The 27,974-nt window shown below is 39.5% G+C and overlaps 3 protein-coding genes across 3 annotated transcripts in view; 1 reads left to right on the plus strand and 2 right to left on the minus strand.

Annotated features, from left to right (window-relative positions):
- Positions 1 to 123: 123 nt before the first annotated feature.
- LOC148891127 (sodium- and chloride-dependent GABA transporter 2-like) lies at positions 124 to 27,970 on the minus strand. Its single transcript, XM_089008750.1, has 16 exons — positions 27,847 to 27,970; positions 10,258 to 10,376; positions 8,646 to 8,838; positions 7,649 to 7,783; positions 7,422 to 7,562; positions 6,225 to 6,306; positions 5,115 to 5,247; positions 4,904 to 5,038; positions 3,728 to 3,831; positions 3,521 to 3,645; positions 3,300 to 3,412; positions 2,419 to 2,556; positions 2,186 to 2,288; positions 1,987 to 2,087; positions 546 to 716; positions 124 to 459 (listed from the first exon to the last, which is right to left on the minus strand). Exons 3-16 carry the CDS (start codon positions 8,827 to 8,829, stop codon positions 355 to 357), a joined length of 1,770 nt encoding a protein of 589 aa, XP_088864876.1. The 5' UTR covers positions 8,830 to 8,838; positions 10,258 to 10,376; positions 27,847 to 27,970; the 3' UTR covers positions 124 to 354.
- LOC148891128 (growth arrest and DNA damage-inducible protein GADD45 alpha-like) lies at positions 14,058 to 23,527 on the plus strand. Its single transcript, XM_089008752.1, has 4 exons — positions 14,058 to 14,254; positions 14,677 to 14,778; positions 14,905 to 15,160; positions 20,848 to 23,527. The coding sequence occupies exons 1-4, from the start codon at positions 14,205 to 14,207 to the stop codon at positions 20,959 to 20,961; spliced, it is 522 nt and encodes a 173-aa protein (XP_088864878.1). The 5' UTR covers positions 14,058 to 14,204; the 3' UTR covers positions 20,962 to 23,527.
- The window catches only part of LOC148891129 (guanine nucleotide-binding protein G(I)/G(S)/G(O) subunit gamma-12-like), a 42,006-nt gene continuing 39,637 nt past the window's right edge, over positions 25,606 to 27,974 (minus strand). The window contains exon 4 of the transcript XR_016116484.1: positions 25,606 to 25,620. The gene's annotated coding sequence lies outside the window, so the exon portion shown is untranslated. The remainder of the gene's footprint in view (positions 25,621 to 27,974) is intronic.

A 27,974-nucleotide genomic window follows, 5' to 3' on the forward strand; every position in this document is an offset into this window, starting at 1 on the left:
CCTTTCGCGCCAGCGTTCACTCAACCCGGAAGTAACAGACACACACGCAAATATTCCAAAATTAAGGACACGGATAAAGTTATTTAAGAGAAAATTAATTTATTTGTTTTGTTAAATACATTTATGAAACATATTCATTTTGCTATAAGGGAGATAATCATTCATGATAAAATCATAAATTATGTTGAATTCAATCCAACTACTGACTTCATTGTTTTCTGAGAAGTTAGCACATTTTAAATTAGCTTTCACATATTTGCTTATTTCACAATATGTATCATTTCATCTGAGAATGTTGACATGAATATTATGTACATCCTGTTATGCTCCATGTACTGTATCTTTGTTGGTCTTTCACTTCTTTTCAAGGCATACTTTTGACTCGATAAAGTCATATTTTTCAGACTCCATTAACTTGCGGAGTGCCTTGTCAGATGGCATCGTCAACACAGCTATTCTCTGTCAAAGTCAATAATGGAGATAGGCACTATTATTCTTTGCATTCTCAAAAAAATAAAACTCGTGAGCTGCGATTTGTACGACACCTGAAGGATCGATCCTGGTGTTTTTGCGACGCTGTAGAGAATCCACGCAGGAATGGAAATAATTGAAGTGAATGCAAGTAATAGTCCCACAGTGTATCCCCACCAAGGGTACTCGTACGTGTTGTTGTATTTCAGAGGGGTGAATTGGACGAGAAAGAAAATTAAAACACCCTATGGAAAGAAGAAAAGACGGAGTTCATGATTTCATAATCACTACAGTATGTCATAGCCCTAACAAAAACCATACAGATCACTTTATGATTATGACTAGGATTATGATAATGAGTATGATGATTATTGTTGTTGTTATTATTGTAATTATTATATGTAATTATGTAACTATTATTATTATTATTATTATTATTATTATTATTATTATTATTATTATGTAACTATTATTGTTGTAGTTATTACTACTATTATTAATAACCAACAACAAAAACAAGGATTACTGTGTATTTTCCTCCAGTTGTTTTTAGTGTGTTTTCGTATGTATTTATTTATGTGTTTGTTTATGTGTTTATTTGTTTGTTTATATATATTTATGTATTTATATATGTATTTATTTATGTATTTCTATATGTATTTATATATGTATTTATTTATGTATTTATATAGGTTTTTATATATGTGTTTATATATGTATTTATTTAAGTTTGTTTATGTATTTATTTGTTTGTTTATATATATTTCTGTATTTATTTCTGTATTTATTTATGTTTTTATTTATGTATTTAGATATGTATTTATTTAAGTTTGTTTATGTATTTATTTGTTTGTTTATATATATATTTCTGTATTTATATATGTATTTATTTAATTTATATGTATTTTATTTATTTATACATGTATTTATGTATGTATTTAAGTGTTTCTTTATGTGTTTATTTGTTTGTTTATATATATTTATGTATTTATTTATGTATTTATTTATGTATTTCTATATGTATTTATTTATGTATTTCTCTATGTATTTATATATGCATTTATTTATGTATTTCTCTATGTATTTATATATGTATTTATTTCTGTATTTATTTATGTATTTATATATGTTTTTATATATGTATTTATTTCTGCTCACCCGCAGAAAAAATATCCTGTGACTGTAAAGTGTCCTTGAGAGTTTTGAAAGGCACTTAGAAATGAAATGTATTATTATTATTATTATTATTATTATTATTATTATTATTATTATTATTATTATTATTATTATTATTATTATTATTATTATATGCTTCACGTTGATCTGCAGTAGTATGACTGCTTCTTTGTAGAGGATAAAGAATACATGTGCAACATTTTTACTCTCAGCCAGAGCAAAAAAAAAAATACTATTAAAATCTAGAAAAAAATGATTTTATGATGTGTATGTGGTGAAAATATTACAAACATCAATTGTTATGATGGTCAGAGGACTGAACGAATTGGATTTACTTACAGTGGACATAAAAGGAGTAACATATTTCCAACAGTATTTCATATAAAGCGAAGGCCGATAGCCAATCATATCCTGGATTTGATTGTAATAATTATCAGCGCCTTGGGGAAAGATAAAATGTTATCAGATGACGTTGGAGAGATGGAAAGCTGTCATATAACTTTCTTTCTTTGTTTGTTTGTGTGTCTTCAAAGTTTACCATATATCCATCCGATGCAAAGTGATTCCAGAAGAGCAATGGCGATCAAGGGGATCCCGCTGCAGGCATAATAGTCGAAAAGCTGAAACACATAAAGTCCTCCCTAAAGGCCATCAAGAAAACTGTCAGTAAGTCATCATCCAAATTGAAAAATTTCACCCCACGTGTATCAACGACATGTACGATAAAACGCAAACACAGAAATGAGAGGGTAGATATTGGAACACACTAACCTCAGTGACCATACATAGGCCAACGCATAAGCAAATACTGCACAGAACCAGTAGCAGTATTTTACGTCGGTGTCCGGTGAAAAAGATGGACGGGTACAAATCTGATATAGATGTCACCAATCCTTCAAGATATACAAACTACACAAAATTGTTTTTTTAAATTGTGGAATACTGTAAAAGTCATAGTTTTGAACCCGTGATTGTTTATTGTTTTATTCTATTTTTGTATTATGTCTATATGGAATAGACCATAAAGTAGTCTAAAGTGTTCAACAAACATCATTTAGACTACAAGGTTAAAATATCCTATAAATAGGACCCACAAATAACCCGCACAAGCCATCTGTACACTTGATGCAAAAAAAGCTATCAACCCAGCTAAACAGAGCACAATTGATGAGGAACAAGGTAAAATTATCGCAGAGAAAGCACCTACAAGGGATCATTCCTCAAGATGGTGAAAGAAGAAGGCTACGTTCCTCATCAAGTGTTTAATGCTGATGAAACCGGCCACTCCATTCCATCAAGCCATCAACAACCATCACAGAGGCAAATAAAACAACTTTATTATACAGTACAGTTTATTTCTTTAATTATAATACAATAGCACATTTATTATACATAAAATAAGGTATATTTTGTGTAGTTTTAAGGCTTAGAAAAGTAGAAAATTATGTTTTATGGGGACCTGGGAACGGATTATTCTCGTTTTAATGGTTTCCTATGGGAAATTAATTTTTGGGATACACACTTTTCGCCTTACGCACTTTGTCTGGGAACCAATTAAGTTCCTAAGTCAAGGTATCACTGTATTTTGTTTGTTTTGCCTTTGATTGTGCATGTGTACCTAATGGACAATACTGTCGTAAAACTGTTTTTACCTGACTGTCCAGTCCCAGGAAGATGATCATGATGAAAAAAAAGGCAGCCCAAAGTTGTGGGAAAGGCATCATGGCCACCGCCCGAGGGTAAGCAATGAATGCCAAACCCGGACCTGCAAGTGACCCGTAATAAGAGATCAATACATGTCATTGAGATAGGTGATGAGAAGCGACATCAGTCGACAGCCCTGAGGAAGTCCGAAAAGGTCCTACTACAATACCTGATTCAGCGACTTCCGAGATGTTGATCCCCAGCTCATGTGACATAAAACCAAGTACTGAAAAAATGGCAAATCCAGCAACAAGGCTGGTTGAACTGTTTAAGAGGCATAGGAGAAATGTGTCTCTGCAATGCAAGAAAAAGGCACATATATGGAACACAGTGGGTAACAATCTCCAGAATCCGCTTTTGTTTATTTTGACTTTACTTGTAGCAGTTGTTATTGTATTTGTTGTAACTTCCCAAAGATGCCAAACAGCCTGTGCAGACAGCGTAGGAGTATAATATCTGGCTGGCTGCATCCATCCACACCTGTGTTTTGACAATTTTGCCACGGTTACCAAGAAAAAGTTACACCTTAAAAAAACATATACGGTACCGTATTTTCCATACTACAGTGATACCTTGGCTTACAAACTTAATTGGTTCCCAGACAGTGTGTAAAGCGAAAAGTGTGTATCCCAAAAAATTATTTATCATAGGAAACCATTAAAATGAGAATAATCCGTTCTCAGGTCCCCATAAAATTGTCTACTTTCTAATTTTCTAAGCCTTAAAACTACACAAGATATACCTCATTTTATGTATAATAAATGTGCTATGGTATTGTAATTAAAGAAATAAACTGTACTGTATAATAAAGTCGTTTTATTTACCTTTGAGATGGTCGTTGATGGCTTGATGCAATGGAGTGGCCGGTTTCCTCAGCATTAAACACTTGATGAGGAACGTAACCTTCTTTCACCATCTTGAGGAATGATCCCTTGTAGGTGCTTTATCTGTCATAATTGTATCTAGTTCCTCATCTGTTTAACTGGGTTGATAACTTTTTTGTCATCTGTAAAGATGGCTTTTGTGGGTTGTTTGTGGAGCCTGATTGATGGGATATTTTAACCTTGCAGTCTACACTTTGCCTTTGAATTATCAAAGTTGAAACTCTCTCACTGTCGTCTGACGCTCTTTAATGTTGAAACTCCACCCTCTCACTGCTGCGTTCTTGACCAATCACGTGGCTTTAACCCAAGACTGGGGGCGGGGAATAGAGGACAAAAACAGTTGGCTGCCATTTTGTTGTTAGAAGAACGGGCTCGTTCGTGAACAACATCACTCATTGAGGCAGCTCCGTGTACGAAAAAAGTTCGTATGCCAAGGTAAAGTTCGTATGCCAAGGTCAAATGTTCATAAATTTAACGTTCGTAAACCGAAAACCAAGTGGTTCGTAAAGGTATTTAAAAACATTTTGGAAATAGGCCATTCATTGAACTTGCTCTTTATAATCCGAAGCGCCTTATAGTGCAGAAAATACGGTAAATTAAAATGTGATTTTTTTTTTATTGCTACGTTTTTAACAGTGACACAACCACGTAAAAAAAAAGTGTTTTACTTGAGGCTCAGACAGGCGTGTGGGATCGGGAGAGATGTAAAATCGAATTCCATCCATGGCCCCAGGCAAGGTCAATCCACGGATCAGCAAAGCAATCATCATCAAGTAGGGAAACGTGGCCGTCAAGTAGACAACCTGCAAGGAGATCACCATCGGCATCATGCGTTTACTTTTTTCAACATTCTATTTTCAATGGCGTTGAACTGATCACCTTTCCTGAAGACTTAACACCCTTCCAGACGCAGAAGTAACACAAAATCCAACTGAGCACAAGACAACCGGCCAGGTCCCAGCGAATACTTCCCATTTCTTCAATCCCTCCAGACAAATTCAGGACTCTTCTCCTAAATAAGACATTTGATATCTCTCCGAGTAAATAAGGCATCAACCGTTCTCACCGAACGGGATTGTAGACTAGCAGTCCCCAAACCCCCAGGCTGCCGAACGACACCAGACACAGGAATAATAAATAATTTACTTTACTTTCGTTTTATTGACTTCGAAAGCTGAAAGATGTTTTATTTTGAAATTTGTATTCTCTGTTACCTCGGGCTACAATATGTCACTTGACGCAGGTCAGTACACGAATTCCGGTCACGTGATAGGTAATCGCTCAAATGAACATGAGGATCTCGCATCTCGAATTGGGCATTTTCAGAAAGTCCCGCCCCCAGTTTGTGACGTCACGCCAAGACGTCTTGCATTGTTGGAGAATCAAAACAATGGCTTCAGATTCAGAGAATATGCTTTCTTGTTACTCCTCCAGTTATGAATATGATTCAAATAGTTCTGAAGAGGAAAGTATACATGTTTGCAATCGATTAAATAATTTATTCCGTGCCATTTTGAGGCAACATTGGGGGGAAACGTCATCAGCCCGTTTCCACCGGCTGATAAATAACTTACATGGAGCTTGGATGCCCTCTTATGGCTCTTTCTGGTGCAACACGAGGTTTTCAGACCAAACGAGCATTGACATGATGGAAGGACTGCTACAATGTGTCCTTTTTTTCGGTCAGGGGCGTTCCTTCAGTGATATCACGTACGGACATGTCACCAACTCAAAAACAAGACTTCCGGAATATTCAGCACGAGTCTTAAAACGTAAAATATAGCTATATGCGGTGGAATCTTTGTAAAATACGCTCAGTAGAAGTCATTTGAAGGCATTTTACAAATTATGGACACAACTTGTCCGGAGATGTCGGTTGTCCTTTAATGACCGCTACAATAAAATAAAATATAGCGAAATGATATTAAATCGGTCGGCGAGTCAAAAAAGATTGGGGACCGCTGATGTAAACAGTCAAAGAATACATACTGCCAGAATTCTTCGACAGAAGACGTTGCATTCGCGGAGGTGTTATTTTTGGAAAGGCTGTTTCGATAATCCACGCAGTCCCCTTAAAAGGAAAATGGTGGAATTAGTCGTTTTAACATTTTGTGTATTTTTTTTAACAGACTAAGTACAGTGATACCTCGGTTTACGAACCCCTTGACTTACGAACTTTTCGGTTTACGAACGTTAAAGTTATGTAAATTTTACCTTGGCATATAAACTATTTTTCGGGATACACACGGAGCTGCCATAATGAGTGATGTGTCGTTCGACACAACAAGAAAATGGCAGCTGACTGTTTTTATCCTCTATTCCCCGCCCGCAGTCTTCGGTTAAAGGCATGTGATTGGTCAAGAATGCAGCAGTGAGGTGGAGGGCGGTTAAACATTAAAGAGACAGGCAGACGACAGAGAGAGAGAGTGAGAAAATGGATAGGAAACTGTGAAATTTGGACTCGTTTCAACTTTGAGTTCAAAAGCAGAGTGTAGACTGCAAGGTTAAAATATCCCATCCATCAGGCTCCACAAATAACCCGCACAAGCCATCTGTACACTTAATAATAATAATAATACATTTCATTTATAAGCGCCTTTCAAAACTCTCATGCAAAAAGCTATCAACCCAGTTAAACAGAACACAATTGATGAGGAACAAGGTAAAATTATCGCAGAGAAAGAACCTACAAGGGATCAGTCCTCAAGATGGTAAAAGAAGAAGAAGGGTACGTTCCTCATCAAGTGTTTAATGCTGAGGAAACCGGCCACTCCGTTGCATCAAGCCATCAACGACCATCTCAAAGGTAAATAAAATGACTTTATTATACAGTACAGTTTATTTCTTTAATAATAATACCATAGCACATTTATTATACATAAAATGAGGTATAGTTTGTGTAGTTTTATGGCTTAGAAAATTAGAAAGTAGAAAATTATGTTTTATGGGGACCTGGGAACGGATTATTCTCATTTTAATGGTTTCCTATGGGAAATTATTTTTTGGGATACACACTTTTTGCCTTACACACTCTGTCTGGGAACCAATTAAGTTCGTAAGCCAAGGTATCACTGTATTCATTTCTTCTTTTACAGACTCTCAGGAATGACGACTCTGGGTACGTGCAAATTCATTTTGCTTGCTATCCTACGTCACTTTGTCCGAGGGTCCGTAAATAGAATGTACCTGTGTTCCAAGTATTGTTGCAGCTGGCCCAGGGGAGTTCAGAATGAAAGGACGAAAAGAGGTAGAAGAAACCCCATGCCAGGATGACAACGTAATACATCACCGTGAGCAGCATGACCATTAAACTGCCATAGCCGATACCTGTAAACATGAAAACAATCCAAATGTGAAACAGAATCCGTCTGACGTCTGCCTCTGTTTAATGTATGACACGAGCACAAATTGACCTTCTAGTAAAGGGCAAATTTTCCTCCAGCACGTAATTCCACCTTGACCGGTTAACTGTCCCAAAGACACTTCGATGAAGAAGACGGGGACACCGCAAGTCACCAGGAACACGGCGTATGGGACCAGGAAGGCTCCTAGCAGGAGACAATTGGATGACAAATGCAGTGTGACTCGGATTACAATACAGTGATACCTTGGCTTACGAACTTAATTGGTTCCCAGACAGAGCGTGTAAGGCGAAAAGTGTGTATCTCAAAAATTAATTTCCCAGAGGAAACCATCAAAATGAGAATAATATGTTCCCAGGTCTCCATAAAACATAATTTTCTACTTTCTAATTTTCTAAGCCTTAAAACTACACACAATAAACCTTATTTTATGTATAATAAATGTGCTATGGTATTATAATTAAAGAAATAAACTGTACTGTATAATAAAGTCGTTTTATTTACCTTTGTAATGGTTGTTGATGGCTTGATGGAATGGAGTGGAGTGGCCGGTTTCATCAGCATTAAACACTTGATGAGGAACGTCTTCTTTCACCATCTTGAGGAAATTTTGCATCAAATACAGATGGCTTGTGCGGGTTGTTTGTGGAGCCTGATTGATGGGATATTTTAACCTTTCAGTCTACACTCTGCCTTTGAACTATCAAAGTTGAAACTCTCTCACTGTCGTCTGCCTGTCCCTTTAATGTTTAAACCACCCCCCTCACTGATGCGTTCTTCACGTGGCTTTAACCGAAGACCAGGGGCGGGGAATAAAGGACAAAAATAGTCAGCTGCCATTTTGTTGTTAGAAGAACTGGCTCGTTCGCGAACGACACATCACTCATTGAGGCAGCTCCGTGTACGAAAAAAGTTCGTATGCCAAGGTAAAGTTCGTATGCCAAGGTAAATTTTTCATAAATGTAACGTTCGTAAACCAAAAAGTTCGTATGCCAAGGGGTTCGTAAACCGAGGTATGACTGTATTCGGGTATTTCGGATCTTCTTACCGCCTCCGTTCTTGAAGCAGAGATAAGGAAATCTCCAGACGTTCCCCAGACCGATAATTTCTCCAACCACTGCTAGAATGAACTCTCTCTTGTTTGCCCATTTTCCTCTCTTGATCAACAAAAGTTCATTTAGATCCTGGTCACTTTTCAGTGGATTGACTTCTGGACTATTGCTTGGCTCCATTTGGACCTGCTTTTGAGAATGGAATGGCCACGAAGAAGAAAGAAAAAGTAAATTGAGTATAAGGACCTAGATAATAATAATCATAATAATACATTTCATTGCTAAGTGCCTTTCGAAGTTCTCAAGGTCACTTTACAGTCACTGGATCAGTTTTTCTGTGGGTGAGCAGCGGTAGCCATGTGCGTCCAGCGATCACTCAAGCCGGAATAACTCAAATAAATAAAAAACTAGCTCGCTAGCTAATAGATAGCCAACACATAGCCAGCCAACCAGCTAGATAGGTAACAGCCAGCTAGCCGGATAGATAGCCAACAGATGGCCAGCCAGCTAGCTAGATAGCTAATGGATAGCCAGCTAGCTAATAGAGAGCTAATAGATCACCAGCCAGCCTGGTAGATATAGCTAATAGATAGCCATCCAGATAGCCTATAGATAGCCAGCAATTAGCCTGCTAGCTAGCTGGATAGCCAGCTAGATTGCTACTAAATTGCCAACTAGCTAGCTAATATATAGCTAATAGATAATAATAATAATAATACCTTTAATTTCTAAGTGCCTTTCAAAACTCTCAAGGACACGTTACAGTCACAGGATTTTTTTGTGCGGGTAAGCAGTGGCAGGCATTCGTTCACTCTACCCGGAAGTGTTCTGAGAAATACAATACAGCAAGCTAACCAGCTATCTAGCTAATAGATAGCTAGCAGATGATGAAAGAGTGAGCTCTGTTGTCCTACTTTAGTTTTCTGGAGGGCGGTAAATGTCGAACAAACGTCCCATTAGTCACTTAAATCACCCTTAAGTGCTTCACCCGTATCTATAGTATGTTCCAAAGGTCCTTCACCCGTTGCCATTGTTGCCTACATCTTAACTCATTCACTGCCATTCCTGAATTTATTCGGGATTTGAAACTATGACGTGGAGTGCCATTCCCGAATTTTGGTGCAACACACGATTCACCATCACGTTATTTACGTGTTTTCCTTCTAATTTCGCCATCAACATGGATCAAGACGAAGTTTTCACACCAAACAAAGTACCCAAAATGCATTGTGTGTCGCTTTCTCGGTCAGGGGCGTTCCTTCAGTGACGTGACATCAGGAATCGTCACCAACTCGAAAACAAGACTTCCTGAATATTCAGCACGAGTCTTAAAATGTAAAATATATCTATATGCCGTGGAATCTTTGTAAAATACGCTCAGTAGAAGTCATTTGAAGTGATTTTACAAATGATGGACACAACTTGTCCGGAGGTGTCGGTTGTCCTATAAATATGATGCGGCCATCACTATGTTTAATATTTCACGGGTTTACAATCAAAATAACAAACGCTTCAATCAGTATGTCAACGATTAAATCCACTTTGACTATCTATTACAGCCCTTGGTTCAACTCGAGTTATTAGTAGTGAATTAATGTAATTGTGTACCTGTGCTGTGTTGCTCGTATCCGCTTGTAATTCTCTCTGAAGACTTCGTCGTCCTGTCACGGATGGTAAAACGGCAGTGATGCTTTGCTAAACTTGACGTCCCTCGTAGTATGTTGAACCTATAGAAAAAAAAGTGATATAACCTCTGTTACTCAGTGCAGACTGTTCACTTTTCTTACCCGCCCCCTGAAACCCCCCCTGTCCAATTCATGTCTGGAAAGTTTGAAATATGCTTGAAAGTTGATCACTACTCAATAATAAAAACTGTAGCAAATAAAAAGCAGTTGCTGTAAATATTATATTATTAAATATCTTCAACTGGAGCATTTTCTAGTCACTTTCTGTCACCTCTGAAATAATTTTGTGTTTTTCACACATTTTTATTTGATAAAATTGTGGCCAAAGCCTGAACTAGATCAAATGCCAGAGTTGTGTCTATCAAAAGCTAGCTAAATTAGCTTCATTTCCGTTTACTGCTTTAAGTAGAAACAAACAAACAAACAATAGCCCTCCCCCCTTCACTTGTTTGCCTTCTTTAGGTATACTTTTGGGTACGTCTTGAGTAATAACCTTGGTAATTGTTTCACTAGTGAATACACAACATATTTCAACATTTGAGTACAATACCAGGAATTGAGTCCGGTTGCACTTAGCGCATAAGAAGAATCATGTTAGCCATGTTGTTTACTCATTATATTGTGCGGTTCAAAAAAATGAATGAATGTCTGTTAAGAGGTTCGCAGTACAGTACTGTCATTTCGTGGTTAGCGCATCCATCCTTGTAATTCTGGGTTTTTTATTGTGTTTTTACTCCCATGTCATTTATTTTTAATTGCATGTAGCAGCCCCCTAAATAATTAGGCTTTGTGTGTTGTGTATGAATTTTATATTCTGTAGGCCTCACAGAACAGAGGTGCAGGGTTCAGTTCCCGCTCCGGCCTTCCTGTGTTGAGTTTGTTTTCACTATGCCTCGGTGGGTTTTCTCTGGGTGTTTTGGTTTTCTCCCATGTTCCAAACAAACGCCCGAAATATCGATTCCAGAACACCCACCACCTTTCTGAGGATAAGTACATTAGAATATGGCTGGATGAGTGAATAGGTGTATTTTAATGTACCACAAGAGGGCAGCAAAATATCCAAATAAAAACCACGTATGTTTCGGAGAATATGGAAATTCTTCGAGGTACAATATTAATCTACAAAATATACACAGCGTAACAAGATTTGTGTCACACTCATGATTATTTATGACTTTTGGGAATCTATTCGCTTTGAAGTGTTGTTATGAAGCAGAAAATGCCATAGGAAACGCATATGTAATATAAAAGTTTACATTTATAGGTTCTTTAAAAAAACGAGTAAAAAATGGCAGTTATCTGATTTGATAGATGAAAGGATCAAAGGACGTTGGGTCATGTGACCGTCGGTCTCGCGCCAGTCTTTTCGATCAAACGCGCGCTTCCGGGTGGTTTTAACGTCACCAGAAACGGCCCAATCGGATAGCTTCTTTTCCGCTGCCAGCGTCCCGTTGCTATGCAGTTGCCACCGACTGGAAGTTGGGATCCTCGTGGGAGTCTAAACAACGACTCACTTCGTTGGCAGTAAGCTGTCTGCTCATAACCTCCTCGTCGGTGTCGTTCACTCAAGCAAGTGAGTCAAACTGATTTTTTTAACCGTACAAGTCGTGGCTGCGTTTAAAAGTTATATGGAAGTTATATTCACATGGTGACATTCGTTTGTGCTGGATAGGTGTCCAAAGTACTTGCTCTCAAAGACATTCATTTATGAACACTGCTAACTTTGCAACCAGACAAACAACAAAATTCATTCGCTGCTGATAACTGAAAAAAATACACTTTTCTTGTACTCTGTATTGTTCAAATTGGACTGAGAATCATTGAAGGCAAGAAGCTGGTGGTTTCCAAGCTGCCATAAGGGACAAGAATGAATCATACACCCTGGACTGGTCGCTTGTCAATGTATTGCACTCTCATTCATATTTCACTTAAAGGACAACCGACACCATTTTTTTTGCTTCCTAACTGACATTAAAAAAAAACGTTTTATCATCTAAAATACCCAAAACACGCAGGCGGATATTTTTAGTCAAATGCAAAACACCAATAAAAATGAGTTAAAGTGTCCCAAAACTACTTCAAAATGACCTCGGAGATGGCGAGTTTTAGAAGGTCCCAAATCACTTCAAATGACTTCGGCTGAGCGTATTTTACAAAGATTCCACGGCATATAGCTATATTTTATGTTTTAAGAATCGCGTTGAATATTCAGGAAGTCTTAGTTTTCGAGTTGATGACGATGCCTGGCGTGACGTCACGTCTGGAACGCCCGTGACCGAGAAAGCGTCACACAATGCATTTTGGGTACTTTGTTTGGTTTGAAAACTTCGTGTTGAGCCGTGTTGATGGCGAAATTACAAGGAACACACATAAATAACGCGATGGTGAATCGTTGTGTGTTGCACCAAGACTACTATTTGATACTAGTTGATACAAATTCCCAGCAGACAAATCAGCTCATTTCCAACGGAGCTTGGGCGCCATTTTGTGCATTTTCTGGGCGCTACATTGGAGTCCAGACGCCTCAAAATGACACGGAAGGACTTCTTTAATCGATATCAAACATTTATGCTTTCCTCTTCAGAACTATTTGAATCATATTCATAACTGGATGAGTAACAAGAAAGCATCTTCTCCGAATCTGAAGCCATTGTTTTGATTCGAGAGCAAGGCAAGACGTCCTGGTGTGACGTCACGAACAAGGCGGCGGGACCTTCTGAAACTTAGCATCTCGGAGGTCATTTTGAAGTAATTTAAAGCACATTCTTTTCTTACAGACAGTGTATTGTAGGTGTTCAAATACCTGACATGTTTCGGCGTGTACTTCCGCATTCGTCAGAACGTCCTGGCGTGACATCACGAAGAAGGGGGCGGGACTTCTGAAACCACTCTCCGAGGTTATTTAAAAGTAGTTTTGGGACATTTCAACTCATTTTTATTGGTGTTTTGCATTTGACTAAAAATATCAACCTGTGTGTTTTGGGTATTTTCGATGCTATAAAACGTTTTTCTGATGTCAGTTAGAAAAGAAAAAAAATGGTGTCGGTTGTCCTTTAAAGCAAAATGAAACGTCTGGTAGGTGGACTAATAAGCAATTTCACTGTATAACGTGTCGAGTGGACGTGTTGTTTAACGGAAAATGACCATTTTTTTTGCGGGTGAAACGTTTAAAAGGCGCCTGTTGGTTAAACGGACACAACGGTGGTCACCTGCTGTTCCACCAGGGGCCACTAGTGGCAGCAAACCGGCAAACATACGACTCCATATTTTTTTTTTCAGGGGGGGTCGTGGGAAAACGCGTACTCTCTTTTTTTTAATCAGCGTGTTTCCCCTTTTTGATGAGTGGGCAGGGGGTGTTAATCTTTTTTCCACTGGAATGCAAAAAAGTTAATAAAAAAAAGTCATTCGAAAAATAAATGCGAGCACCTCACACGAAGATTGTAGCCGCGAAGTAGAGCGACATAAGATATAAGCCACGAAGAAGAGCCACCGAAGATAGAAGCCACGAAGAAGAGCGACATAAACAAATACAATATTTGCACTTTGTTACTCCACATCGCCGTTGTTTTTTCGAGCAGCAAATTCTTTTCTCCACCACCGCAGTTGAACCAGGAGTCCTTTTTGAGAGCGGGAACCTCCTTTCGAACGATCTCACTGGAGCGTCGTCCGACAAATTAGCATAGAGCCAATCATGTCAAGCTATGCAAATGTTCACCCCAATGCCTGCCATTGTCCTCGGATGCTCTTATGTGAAGTTACTAGATGGGACGCCTCATTGGCACTCGAAGCAAACTGCACTCGACAACCGCGTTATAGAGGGAAAAAAAAAGAAGCAACCAGAAGTTCCCTTGAAATTGGATTTACGATTGGATGTACAATATGACATTTGAGGAAATAAGTGGAGAGAACTCTCAAGAAAGGTAACTTTTTTTTGCAACTGTTTTCCTTGACGCGTTTGATTGGATTTGACTGACTGGCGGGTGCTGCACGGATCTTTTGCGTGCGTAGACGCGTCGAATATGTAAATGAAGCTTCAGACGGGTAAAAAAAAAAAACGATATCAAAGTGATCCGTAAAACCCCCGCTGTACTTTATTACCTCAAACGACGGCTTGAAAGTCAGAAAACCGGCTATACAACGAATGCACGTTGGAGGAAGAAAAAAAAAGTGTTCACATCTGCCTCTTGCGTTTGCAGTCGTGAGCCAAAAGACGTTCAAAGACATTAAAAGAGGATTTTTTTTTAATTTAAAGAACCCACTTAGCATCGGTCGTAAAGTGCAACTTTCATATGCCTTTTGGGGCTTGAGTTGATTTTTCTCCCCCCCCACTCCAACGCTGCAGAATGGATTCAGTGGCGAAAGCGTTAGAAGACATCCTGACCAGAGCCTTACCGCAGGGCTGCATAACTGTGGGCGTCTATGAAGCAGCAAAGTCCCTCAATGTGTAAGTACACATTCCCTTCACACCATGCATATCGTTTTTTTTTCTTTAATTTTCAAACTATTTTTTTTAAAACTACACTCTCCTTTGTTGCCAACAATGTTCAATTGTGATCTTTTTCCTCCCCAGCGACCCCGACAATGTCGTCTTGTGCATTTTAGCGGCCGATGACGAAGATGTGAAAGACGTGGCCCTGCAGATCCACTTCACGCTCATCCAGGCTTTCTGCTGCGAGAATGACATCAACATCCTGAGAGTGAACAACACCCGGCGCCTAGCTCAGATTCTGGCGGCGGCGGCTGGAAGTGGAGGAGGTGGTGGAGGAGGAGGAGGAGGAAAGCAAAGTGGGGGCGAGCCCGTGGACCTGCACTGTGTGCTTGTCACTGTAAGTAACGCCCTGTGGTGCGACGTCTGTTTCCTGCACTGGCGTCCATTTTTCTCGATGGTGCATTTCCACTATTCATCCGTGTTATTCTGTCTCAGGGTATTAAATCCATGGCATTTCTGTTCGAGTTTTGTCTCAGGTGTCAAAAGAGAATGCCCACTGCAAGTACCGTATTTTCCGGTGTAGAAGGTGCACCCAAAAGCCTTGATTTTCCTCAAAAAAATGACCCTGCGCCTTATATGTGAAGTCATTTTGAGTCGCAACAGGTCTTGCAACTACTTGTCAGTAGCCACCGACTCCATTTGCCCACCGTAGAAGAAGTAGTGCGTAACCCCAGCCTTTACTGTAGCGCCTAATAATGTGGTGTACCTTATATTTGCAAAACTTTTATATATTATATTTGAATTTTTTTTTCATTCATTGAAGGTGCGCCTTATAGTCTAGTGCGTCTTATAAATGGGAACAGTTTTAAAATACACTTTTTATTGGGGTGCGCCTTATACTCTGGAAAATAGAGATTTTTAGAGAACTTGTTTTTGTTCATTGAAGGTGTGCCTTATAGTTCGGTGCGCCTTATATATGGACAAAGTTTGCAAATGCACCATTCATTGAGGTGCGCCTTATAGACTGGAAAATACAGTATTTTTGGAAACATTTTTATCATTCATTGAAGGTGTGCCTTATAGTCCGGTGCGCCTTATTTATGGAAACAATTTGAAAATGCACCATTCAGTGGGGTGCGCCTTACTAAGTGGAAAATACAGTAATTTTAGAATTTTTTTTCTCATTCATTGAAGGTGTGCTTTATAGTTCGGTGCGCCTTATAGATGGACAAAGTTTGAAAATGCACCATTCAGTGGGGGTGCGCCTTATAGACTGGAAAATACAGTATTTTTGGAAACATTTTTATCATTCATTGAAGGTGTGCCTTATAGTCCGGTGCGTCTTATATATGGAAACCATTTGAAAATGCACCATTCATTGAGGTGCGCCTTATTAAGTGGAAAATACAGTAATTTTTGAAACATTTTTCTCATTCATTGAAGGTGTGCCGTATAGTTCGATGCGCCTTATATATGGACAACGTTTGCAAATGCACCATTCATTGGGGGTGCGCCTTATAGACTGGAAAATACAGTATTTTTTGAAACATTTTTATCATTCATTGAAGGTGTGCCTTGTAGTCTGGTGCGCCTTATATATGGACAAAGTTTGAAAATGCACCATTTATTGGGGGGTGCGCCTTATACTCTTCAAAAAACAGTATTTTTTGAAAACGTTTGATCATTCCTTGAAAGTGCACCTAATAGTTTGATGCGCCTTATATATGGAAAAAAGTTTATAAATGCATCATTCATTAGGGGTGCACCTTATACTCCGGTGCGCCTTATACACAGGAAAGTACAGTAATTGAAAATGTAGGACTTTGAATAATTATCTCCTTTGTATTCATTAACTCCGCTGTTACTGCTACCAAGCTTCCATTCGTCCATGTTTGTAGGTCCCAGAGTGCTTAGCCAGATGGATTTTTTTGGGGGGGGGGTATAAAAAGCACCAAGCCATTAAAAAAAAAAAAAATTAATGACAAATTATGGATGCATCTCTTCCAACAAACAGCACGTCCTTATTTGGCCTTGAGGAGGCTCTACAACATTCCTTTTCCTCCAACCGAATAGGAATATTAGCTCGGGATCATCCACTCCAATGACCGTTGGAGCGCAAAAATATCAGAGCAGCAAAGTGCTGAAAGTATGAGGAAAGGAAAGAAAGAAGTAGAAAAACAAAATATAGGCGCTGCTGCAACAAAACGGCGCCATCTTTACAACAAAACAACGAAATAATGTTACAATCATTCAATCTTAAACCCTATTCTGCACCCTTTTTGTTACATGAAGCAGTTGTAGATGAAAGAGGAGAGAATCAAAGCATCCCTTTCATCAGTGGATCAGGGACATCATGGTGCTACATTTAACTACAAGCTAAATGTTGAAAGCAAACAAGAAGCTGTAGCATCCATTGATCAAAAGAGATTGTCTCACATCTCCTGTCCTACGTAAATCCGCTTCAATTCCAAGCCGCGACCGATCCACATACGTATCCGGCGCTCTGTGCTGACGCTTCTTTGTTCTCATGGCGGGCTCCTCAAACCATGCATCCATTTGGCCGTAGACTCTCGCTGAACAAAGCGCGGCTGTGAAAATGCACGACACAAATTGTCGTCGTAATTAGTAATTAGTGCACATATTTCCAACTGTTCTTCGTTGGTTTTAATTCATCCATCCGCGCACAATTCATCCAAATCAACTCGTTCACCTCACGGTCCTCTCCGGTGTCCTCTGGTGTGCCTCAAGGGTCTGTCCTGGGGCCACTTCTCTTTATTATCTACCTACTTCCTCTTGGCAATATTTTCCGTAAGTTTGGCATTCACTTTCACTGCTTCGCGGATGACACCCAACTCTACCTCTCCAGCAAACCCGACGCTTCTCTTCCACCTTCATCCCTCTCATGTTGCCTCTCAGAAATTAAATCCTGGCTTTCCCATAACTTTCTCAAGCTCAACAGTGAAAAAACTGAACTTCTTCTTGTCGGTACCAAATCCACCCTCCACAAAACTAACAGTTTCTCCCTCACCATTGACAGTTCTACCGTGTCCCCCTCCCCTCAGGTCAAGAGTCTGGGTGTCATCCTCGATAGCTCACTTTCCTTTCACTCCCATATTAATAACATTACTCGGTCTGCTTATTTCCACCTCCGTAATATTAACCGTCTCCGTCCCTCGCTCACCCCTCACTCCGCTGCTATCCTTATCCACAGTCTTGTCACCTCCCGCATCGATTATTGCAACGCACTCCTCTTCGGTGTCAATCAGAAATTTATCCATAAACTCCAACTCGTCCAAAATTCTTCAGCCCGGATCATCACCAAAACACCCTCCTTTCACCACATCACCCCTGTACTCCAGCAACTCCACTGGCTACCGGTTAAACATCGTATCGAATTCAAAATACTTCTGTTTACTTTCAAAGCCATCCATAACCTTGCTCCTCCCTATCTTTCTGACCTGCTTCAAATCTCTGTTCCCTCTCGGTCCCTCAGATCCTCATCCTCCCTTCACCTCTATGTGCCCTCTGCCCGTCTCACCACGATGGGATGCAGAGCTTTCAGCCGCTCTGCTCCCAAACTCTGGAATTCACTCCCACCCAACATCCGTAATATTGACTCCCTCCCTATTTTCAAGGCTCATCTCAAAACCCATTTGTTTAAAATTGCTTTCAATGTCTAATTCTCTCTATTTTATTATTTATCATTTTACTTATGGTTTTATTGTTATGTGCTGTGTTCTATTGTTTTTATTGTGAAGTGTCCTTGGGTGTTTTGAAAGGCGCTTGAAATAAAATGTATTATTATTATTATTATTAAAAGCGTAGATTTCTCTCTTTTTTTTGTGTGTGCATTTTTTCATATTTCTAAATATACATGCGACAATTTGAAATTTGGGTTGGGACTTTGGCATGCATTTTTTAGCAGAATTTCACAAATTTGATTTGCTTTCTCCGGCCCAAAAGAAATGATGTAGCAACTAGTATCAAATAGTAGTCTTGGTGCAACACACAACAATTCACCATCGCGTTATTTATGTGTTTTCCTTCTAATTTCGCCATCAACACGAACTTTTCAGAGCAAACAAAGTACCCAAAATGCATTGTGTGTCGCTTTCCCGGTCAGGGGCGTTCCCTCCGTGACGTCATCGACTCAAAAACAAGACTTCCTGAATATTCAGCGCTCGTCTTAAAATGTAAAATATAGCCATATGCCGTAGAATCTTTGTAAAATACGCTCAGTAGAAGTCATTTGAAGTAATGTAACAAACTATGGACGCAACTTGTCCGGAGGCGTCGGTTGTCCTTTAAGTGCAGGATCATTTTTGCAACCTCCGCGGTAAAAAAACACGCCCTGCGTTGACGTTTGCCAACACACTTTTTTTTCCTGCCATTGAACGAGAAATTCTAACTTCACGTGACTGAAACTAAGTCCCGTGTGCATTTTTTTTTTTTTTTTGGGTAAACATCCACATGACTCCTCCCGCCTGTGACTTGCAAGGAATGTCGGTGGAAAGGAAGTGGGGGGACTACCTCATGTTCGCCCACATCCACACACAAGCCACTTGTCTGTCCATTGAGGTGCGGGCGTCTATTATAATAATAATAATAATAATAATAATAATAATAATAATAATAATTAGAAGAAGAATGAGAAGAATTAGAATTATTAGAAGACGAATTAGAAGAAGAATAAGAATTAGAAGAATAAGAAGTAGAAGAAGAATTAGAAGAACAATTAGAAGAAGAATTAGAAGAAGAAGTAGAAGAAGAATTAGAAGAACAATTAGAATAAGAATAAGAAGAATGAGAAGAATTAGAAGAAGACGAAGAAGAATAAGAATAAGAAGTAGAAGAAGAATTAGAAGAAGAATTAGAAGAAGTAGAAGAAGAATTAGAAGAACAATTAGAAGAAGAATTAGAAGATGAATTAGAAGAATAAGAAGTAGAAGAAGAATTAGAAGAAGAAGAATTAGAAGAATTAGAAGAATAAGTAGAAGAAGAATTAGAAGAACAATTAGAAGAAGAATTAGAAGATGAATTAGAAGAATTAGAAGAAGAAGAATTAGAAGAAGAATTAGAAGAAGAATTAGAAGAAGAATTAGAAGAATAATAAGAAGAAGAATTCGAAGAATTAGAAGAAGAATTAGAAGAAGAAGAATTAGAAGAACAATTAGAAGAAGAAGAATTAGAAGAACAATTAGAAGAAGAATTAGAAGAAGAAGAAGAAGAATTAGAAGAATAAGAAGTAGAAGAAGAATTAGAAGAACAATTAGAAGATGAATTAGAAGAATTAGAAGAAGAATTAGAAGAACAATTAGAAGAAGAATTAGAAGAAGGAGAATTAGAAGAAGAAGAATTCGAAGAAGAAGAATACATTTTATTTCATGCGCCTTTCAAAGCTCTCAAGGACACTTTACAGTCACAGACAAGCATAGATAAAATAATAAATAAAATACAAGTCTAAATAGAATACAATAAATAAAATACAATTATAAATAGAAACAAGAGCTACACAGAAAATGGCATTTTAAAGAGGTGGCCTTTGAGATGGTACTTCAGAATCAGAATCAGAATCAGAATACCTTTATTCGTCCCGCAATGGGGAAATTTGCAGTCCACAGCAGCAATTGAAGAGGGATGGGGTTGGGGTGGGAGTGAAAGGATAGAAAACAAGATATTCTAAGCATAACAAAATAAAATAAAAATAAAAATACTTGAAGGTGGGAAGAGAATCCATGTTACGAATGTTGGGAGGAAGTGAGTTCCAGAGTCTGGGGGCAGAGTGGCTGAAAGCTCTGTCCCCCATCGTGCTCAGACGGGCAGTGGGCACACAGAGGTGGAGGGGGGAAGAGGATTTGAGGGAATAGAAATTTGAAGGTCAGATAGGTATGGGTGGGGCGGCTTTAAATGTAGAAAGAAAAATTTTAAAGTTGTTTCTATATTTGACCGGGAGCCAGTGGAGCTCTTGGAGGGACTGGGGATGATGTGGTAAAAGGATGAAGTTCTGGTGATGATCCGGGCTAAAGAATTCTGGACTAGTAGAAGTTGGAAGTATATGACTCAACATCTCCTTTTCTCCCCCAGAGTCCCGAATCGTCCTCATGGAAGGACCCGGCGTTGAGCAAAGTCAACCTTTTCTGCAAGGAAAGCCGCTGCATGGATCAATGGGTGCCCATCATCAACCTGCCCGAGCGATGACAACAAAAAAAAGACGTCAAAACACTTGAAAAGGACCTTCCAAAAATCTGCACTGCAGTTGGGATGGATGTCTTACCAGTTTTGCATGGAGTTCCGGGTTGGATCGAAAACAAACCCCCCCCCCCCCCAAAAAAAAAGACAAAAAAAAAGAGGAACCGGACCCCCCACTGTTCTGTCGTTGGGATGAATTTCAAAAAGTGGAACGGGGATTTTCCACTTTTATTTTGGAGTATTTTTGGTTGTCCGTCATCGCAAGCGGACTTCCTTGTCGTCACGGATGACGTCAAAAAGAGGCGGAAGGATGACATCATCCGGCGCCGCCACGGCTGCTGTTGCCCGTGTGACGAAAAAAAAAAAGGGGGAGGGGGCAGAGGGGAGCGCCAGGTGGAACTCCCGAGTCGAAGCCGTTTTGGGTTCAAAGTTCAAGCAAAGCACTTCAAGCACTGGATGGAACGTTTGCTATTTGATTTCATATTTCATTCAACTGTTCATATTGATGTTACGAGTTATAATTTAAAAAAAAAAAGGGAAAGGCTCTTAAATATTTGTATTTAATAATTCCAATGCCAAGTACAATTGTTGCGTTAATATTTTAAATTATTTTCCATTTTATTTAAGTCTATTTATGTTATTTTTCTTTATTATTATTATTATTATTTGTCAGAATCTGACTGGACAAGCACGTATTGATGTCATTAATAATAAAAAAAAATGTTCTGAGCCACAAGTGTGTTTTCCACTCCCATTTGTGGAAAAATGAGCATTGCGACCTTTAGCATGCAGGTTGTAAAAAAAAATAAAAGTGGGCGGGGGGCGTCACGTGCGGATCACGGGGGTCACGTTGGCCGTTGTGGCCTCGGATGCCATTTCGGAGAACAATAATCCTCGCGACTCTCTCTGCGAGGCTTCTGCGTGGCTCAGCACCAGCGTGCTCATTCATCCAAACACTAGCGCTCTCTCTCCTTTTTCCACGATTCTCTCTTGATTCGTCGCAAGCGTTCACTTTGCACGATCATGTATCGTAAGTAAGGCGTTTTTAGCCAAAAAAAAAAAAACAACCATGTACAGTGAGACCTCAACTTACAAACACCTTATCTTACACACTTTTCGTCTTAAGAACGTCAAATTTATGAAAATTAAACATTATAAGCGCTACTTTGCACACCGCCTCTCATTGACTGCACACGTCGATCGCCTACTTGGAGCTTTTTGCTGATAATTTTACTATGATGGGACCGAAAAAAAAACCCACAACAGGCTTGTGTTCAGCCCAAGAAGACACAAAATAAAATCACCGTCGCTGAGAAGAAGGAGATACAGTAAAGTCTCGTTATATCGATATTCAAGCGAGTCCGAAAAAATATCGATATAACCGGGACTATCGATATATCCGACCCTGTTTGCATGTAATTTTCTCCGTGCGTGCATAGAAATAGTATCGATATAACCGAGACTATCGATATATCCGATATCGATATAACGAGACTTTACTGTAATTGAAAAATGGAATGATGTGCAGGCTTTTACCGAAAAGTTCCATCCAGAACAGGCTATGACAATCATCAACATGATGAACGATAACGTGATGCCTCAGCTTCGTAAGACCTTACAAGTCAGAAAGCAACGCGTGTCAATTAAGAGGTTTTTAATCAGCAAAAATGACGAGTCTCCAAAGAAAAAGAAGAGAAGCCACACCAGCGGTTAACTTACCAAAAGTCCTTATGGAACGTGACTCTCCTTCCATAAGCCATCAACGACCATCAAAAGGGTAAATAAAACTTTATTTTACAGCAGTTTATTTCTTTAATTACAGTCCTCATGTAATGTGCCTGGGAAACTGTGATTCCCTTTCAAAGACGCTCCAATCAGTGCAGTCTGAGCATTCTTGCAGCGCTAACTTTGCTTCATCTGTCCATTTTTTTTAACTGTCTTGACTACCGGTTTTACACATTTGAGTTTCTGTCTGTATGTGGGAATTAAGTGGATTAAATAGTGGTCAGAAAGACCCAATGCTGCATGCGCAACAGACCGGTATGCGCCTTAGAGTGCTGTGTAACAGTGATCTAGAATGTTCCCTTCTCTGGTGTAACAGTCAATATTTGGCAAGTTCACGGTTTAGACGCGCTTGATTAAAATCGCCCAAAATGATCAGGGGTGACTCTGGATATTTTAGTTCGAGTTGGTCATCAGGGGTGTCAAAGTCTTTTTTTTTGCCGCGGGCCACATTCTAGTTATGGTTTCCTCTCGAGGGCCGCTATGAATTCGGAGAACCCATTAGAATGTTTAAATCCCTTCAAATATTACATATAGAGCACACAGCAAATTAATGAATAACTCGTTTTCAAATCTAAAGTCAAGAATAATGACTTTTATTGTGGTTGACATCCAAAAATATGAAATTTTGGCTCAGATTTTAGCAATCATCATGGAATTTAACAAGTTTGATTTGCTTTCGCGGGCCGAAAAAAAATGATGTGGCGGACCGGAGTTGGCCCGCGGGCCTTGACTTTGACACAGGTGGTTTACATGGTCCGCTCGCGTTTGTATACGCGCGTTAGCATTAGCTTGTGGCGCGATGTACACGGCGACGAGAATAAAAGAAGCGAACTCACGTGGCGAGTAGAATGGCTTGCAGTTGAGAGACAGCGATTCCAAGCCAGGGCTGCAATGTCCGTCGAACATCGTGATATCGGTGCACCATTCTTCGTTGATGTAGAAGCATATTCCACCACCTTTGGATTTCCCAGATTGCTCCGTGTCACGGTCGGCTCCGAGGAGACGGAATCCGGGTGCAAATGTTTTATTGGTTTTTGTGAGAAGAAGAAGTTCGTCCATCTTGTTTGGTAGTGAGTGTAGATTAGCGAGGTGGCTCGATGGGAGCGGCGTTCGAAATCCACGCTGCCGTAGCATGACGAGCACGCCGGCTCGCTTCCCCCTCCGACGCCGGCGTCTCAAAGATCCGTACAGAGTTGCTACGCCGCTCGCGAGCAGCCCCGAAAAACCTTGTAGATTTTGGTGTGTCGGTGAAAATAGTCCAAGAGTGGATTCCCCAATGCTCAGTAACTCTTTCCTCGTGTAACTGAGTCACGTAGGGTCGCGAAAAACAAATGAAAATGACAAAACCAGGAACAATACTAGGGAGAGTGTGACCGAGGCTGCCATTCTTGGATCCTATGTATAGTAAGGCGTTTTTAGCGTAAAAAACAACAATGTATAGTACGGCATTTTTAGCTGAAAAGTCGACCATGTATAGTCAGCCGTTTTTTGCCGAAAAAATGTAGGGTCAGGCGTTTTTTTGCTGAAAAAATGACCATGCATAGTAAGGCATTTTTAGCTGAAAAAACCACCGTGTATAGTCAGGCGTTTTATTTTGCGGAAAAAAATGGCCATGTATGGTAAGGCGTTTTTTCTCATCTCATCTCATTTTCCGTACCGCTTATTCCTCATTAGGGTCGCGGGGGTTAAGGCGTTTTTTGCCGAAAAAAATGACCATGTATAGTAAGTCATATTTAGCCGAAAAAGAACGACCATGTATAGTAAGGTGTTTTTAACTAAAAAAAACAACAACCATGTATCGTAAGGCCTTTTTAGCCCAAAAAACAACCATGTAAAAGTAAGGCGTTTTTTTTACCGAAAAAAAAACAACAACCATGGATAGTAAGGCGTTTTTGACCCTCCAAAAAATCTGACCCAGTAAGGCGTTTTTAGCTGAAAAAAAAAGACCGTGTATAGTCAGGCGTTTTTTGCGGAAAAAAATGGCCATGTATGGTAAGGCATTTTTAGCTGAAAAAAACACCGTGTATAGTCAGGCGTTTTATTTTGCGGAAAAAAATGGCCATGTATGGTAAGGCGTTTTTTCTCATCTCATCTCATTTTCTGTACCGCTTATTCCTCATTAGGGTCGCGGGGGGGTAAGGCGTTTTTTGCCGAAAAAAATGACCATGTATAGTAAGTCATATTTAGCCGAAAAAGAACGACCATGTATAGTAAGGTGTTTTTAACTGAAAAAAACAACAACCATGTATCGTAAGGCGTTTTTAGCCCAAAAAACAACCATGTAAAAGTAAGGCGTTTTTTTGCCGAAAAAAAAAACAAAAAAAAAAAACAACCATGGATGGTAAGGCGTTTTTGACCCTCCAAAAAATCTGACCCAGTAAGGCGTTTTTAGCTGAAAAAAAAAAGACCGTGTATGGTAAGGCGTTTTAGCCAAAAAAAACGACCATGTATAGTAAGGCGTTTTTAGCTGAAAAAAAAAACATTTATAGTAAGGCGTTTTTAGGCGAAAAAAACGACCATGTATAGACAGGCGTTTTTAGCTAAAAAAAAACAACAACAAAGTCAAATCTTGTGACTGTAAAGTGACCTTGCGAGTTTTGAAAGGCGTTTATAAATGAAATGTATTATTATTATTATTATTATTATTATTATTATTATTATTATTATCTTGACTTTGTATAAGGAACATCTTGTGGTTCCTTCTAACCTTGCACTCGCCTCGGTGCTTTTACCAAGTGCGTCACACGCAGGTGATGTCAGCGGGCAAGGCGGGCAATCCCCTGACAAAAGCGATGAGTCATGGTCACGAGAAACCACGTGGGCCTGCGGTTGCGCAATCTGGCCCTTGAGGTGTCACGTGATCCTTTCAAAATTACAAAACAACTTTGAAGCCAAAGAATGAAAAACAATCATGGGGGGGGGGGGGGTCAGAGCACATTTCTTCTTCACAGGGTCAATTATTTGATTCGGGAATTGAAAATATGTGAAATATATGAATTTGTCTTTTTTTTTCATGCTTGGGTGCCGATAAAGCGCTGGCCATGGCCTCTGGCTATGTTTTTCCCTTCCACAAGGGGGTAGCATTTGCCTTTTTGACCATGTTAGCGTTTTGCTACAGCTTTAGCTGTTGTTTAAGAGCTATATAAAGCACCTAGCTGCTTATCCATGAGCTGGCTAGCTAACTACCTGGCTGGCTATCTAATAGCTGGCTAGCTGTCTAGCTAGCTTTCTATCTATTTGAGTTACTTCCGGGTTGAGTGAACGCTGGCGCTGTGCTAAGTCAACACCGTTGAGTTTAATTGGGGAAATAATAATAATAATAATAATAATAATAATAATAATAATAATAATTTAATTTACAAGCGCCTTTGAAAACTCTCAAGGTCACTTTACAGTCACAGGATCAGTTTTTCTGTGGGTGAGTAGCGGCAGCCACCCGCGCCAGAGTTCACTCACTCGGAAGTAACTCAAAAAAATAGAAAGCTAGCCAGCTTGCTAATACAATGCTAGATAGCTAATAGATAGCTAGAAAGCTAATATGTTTCCGAACTCAATTAGCTAGCTAGCAAGCCATATAGCCAATAGATAGCCAACTAGATAGCTAATAGATAGCCAGTAAGCTAGTAATAATAATTATCCATTTCATTTATAAGTGCCTTTCAAATCTCTCAAGGTCACTTTACAGTCACAGGATCAGTTTTTCTGTGGGTGAGTAGCGGTAGCCACATGCGCCGCCAGCGTTCAAATCAGGGTGGTTGGGGTGGAGGGGGGTTGAAGTTTAAACAAACTCCCAAAGTGGTGATTTAAAAATAACCAAAAACAGCAAATAGTCAGTACCGGATTCCAAGTATTACCCCTCCCCGATCCTTGTGGGCCTCTGTGAATCGAGTTGGCACTGTGTGAAAGGTTGCGTGGCGTGTGACTCAATAGCGTGACAACTTGGAAAAGAAAGGCTCATTTCTAATCGTGGGTGGAGTCACGCAGATCATTACAACCCCCCCCCCCCACCCTCTTTGAGGCTTCCGGCGAAAGTGAATCCTAGAAAAAAAATTGGAGGTCAAAGTTCATGTGCAGTTTTCTTTTTTATCTCGGAGATTTTAAAATAGAGCAGAATTCCACACTAGGGGTGAAGAGAGGGGGGGGGGCAAAGAAGGAGATACGTGTGCACGTTGAATAGCGTGGGTGGTGAATATGTTGCAGAAAGCAGAGCACATTTCAAAATCAGCACATTCTTCTAACGTTTCAACGTCAAAGGTAAATTTGGAGTGTCAGATATGCGACTTTGCAATGGTTGCTTAAGGTCAAAATGGTGATTAAAAAAAAAAAACGGACGGAATAGACAGGTATGTAGGTATGTAGATAGATAGATAGATAGATAGATAGATAGATAGATAGATAGATAGATAGATAGATAGATAGCTAATAGCTAGGTAGCAAGCTAGCCAATAGCCAGCCAACAGACAGCAAAGAAGTTCCAGCTTGAATAAACCACTCCAAACTCACAAGGCACGCTAGCTCACCCACCCAATGCCCACCCCCTCCCTCCAATCCACGGCGCCACCCCGTACATCATCAGCACATTCCAACACAGTGACACTGTAACTGACACGCTGGATTGTCACGTTGCGGCACATTAGTGCGCATGCGTGCCTTTGGAGGTTGCGGTAATAATGAAAGAATTTACTTAAGTAATGTACAGATCAAAAAAATTGGAACAAAAATTATTTGCTAACATTTTATGAAAAAAATTTCCGTTGTATAAGGCACACCCAAACAACTTATACGCAGGTGCGTATAAGGTGCGCCGCGACCCAAATGAATGGTGCGATTTCAAACTTTTTCCATATACAGTGATACCTTGGCTTCCAAACTTAATTGGTTCCCAGACAGAGTGTGTAAGGCGAAAAGTGTGTATCCCAAAAAATAATTTCCCATAGGAAACCATTTAAATGAAAATAATCCGTTCCCAGGTCACCATAAAATATAATTTTCTACTTAAAAAAAAAAGAATTCTAAGCCTTAAAACTACACAAAACATACCTTATTTTATGTATAATAAATATGCTATGGTATTATAATTAAACTACTACATAATAACATTTTATTGACCTTTGTGATGGTCGTTGATGGCTTGATGGAATGGAGTGGCCGTTTTTTTTTAATCAGCATTAAACACTTGATGAGGAACATTGAGTTCTTCTTTCACCATCTTGAGGAATGATCCCTTGTAAGTGCTT

Source organism: Hippocampus bargibanti, linkage group LG11 (genome assembly GCF_051943395.1).
Source record: "Hippocampus bargibanti isolate YZ-2025 linkage group LG11, ASM5194339v1, whole genome shotgun sequence".
Lineage (NCBI taxonomy): Eukaryota > Metazoa > Chordata > Actinopteri > Syngnathiformes > Syngnathidae > Hippocampus > Hippocampus bargibanti.

Excerpts from the sequence above, each read along its gene's own strand:
- LOC148891127 (XM_089008750.1), bottom strand. The coding sequence starts at position 8,829 with ATGGAGCCAAGCAATAGTCCAGAAGTCAATCCACTGAAAAGTGACCAG. Across the intron at positions 7,784-8,645 it reads CTGCTTCAAGAACGGAGGCG|GAGCCTTCCTGGTCCCATAC; the intron begins GTAAGAAGATCC and ends GTCTCCTGCTAG. Across the intron at positions 2,557-3,299 it reads TCCTGGGACTGGACAGTCAG|TTTGTATATCTTGAAGGATT; the intron begins GTAAAAACAGTT and ends AATTTTGTGTAG.
- LOC148891128 (XM_089008752.1), top strand. The coding sequence starts at position 14,205 with ATGTACAATATGACATTTGAGGAAATAAGTGGAGAGAACTCTCAAGAA. Across the intron at positions 14,255-14,676 it reads GGAGAGAACTCTCAAGAAAG|AATGGATTCAGTGGCGAAAG; the intron begins GTAACTTTTTTT and ends CCAACGCTGCAG. Across the intron at positions 14,779-14,904 it reads GCAGCAAAGTCCCTCAATGT|CGACCCCGACAATGTCGTCT; the intron begins GTAAGTACACAT and ends TTTCCTCCCCAG.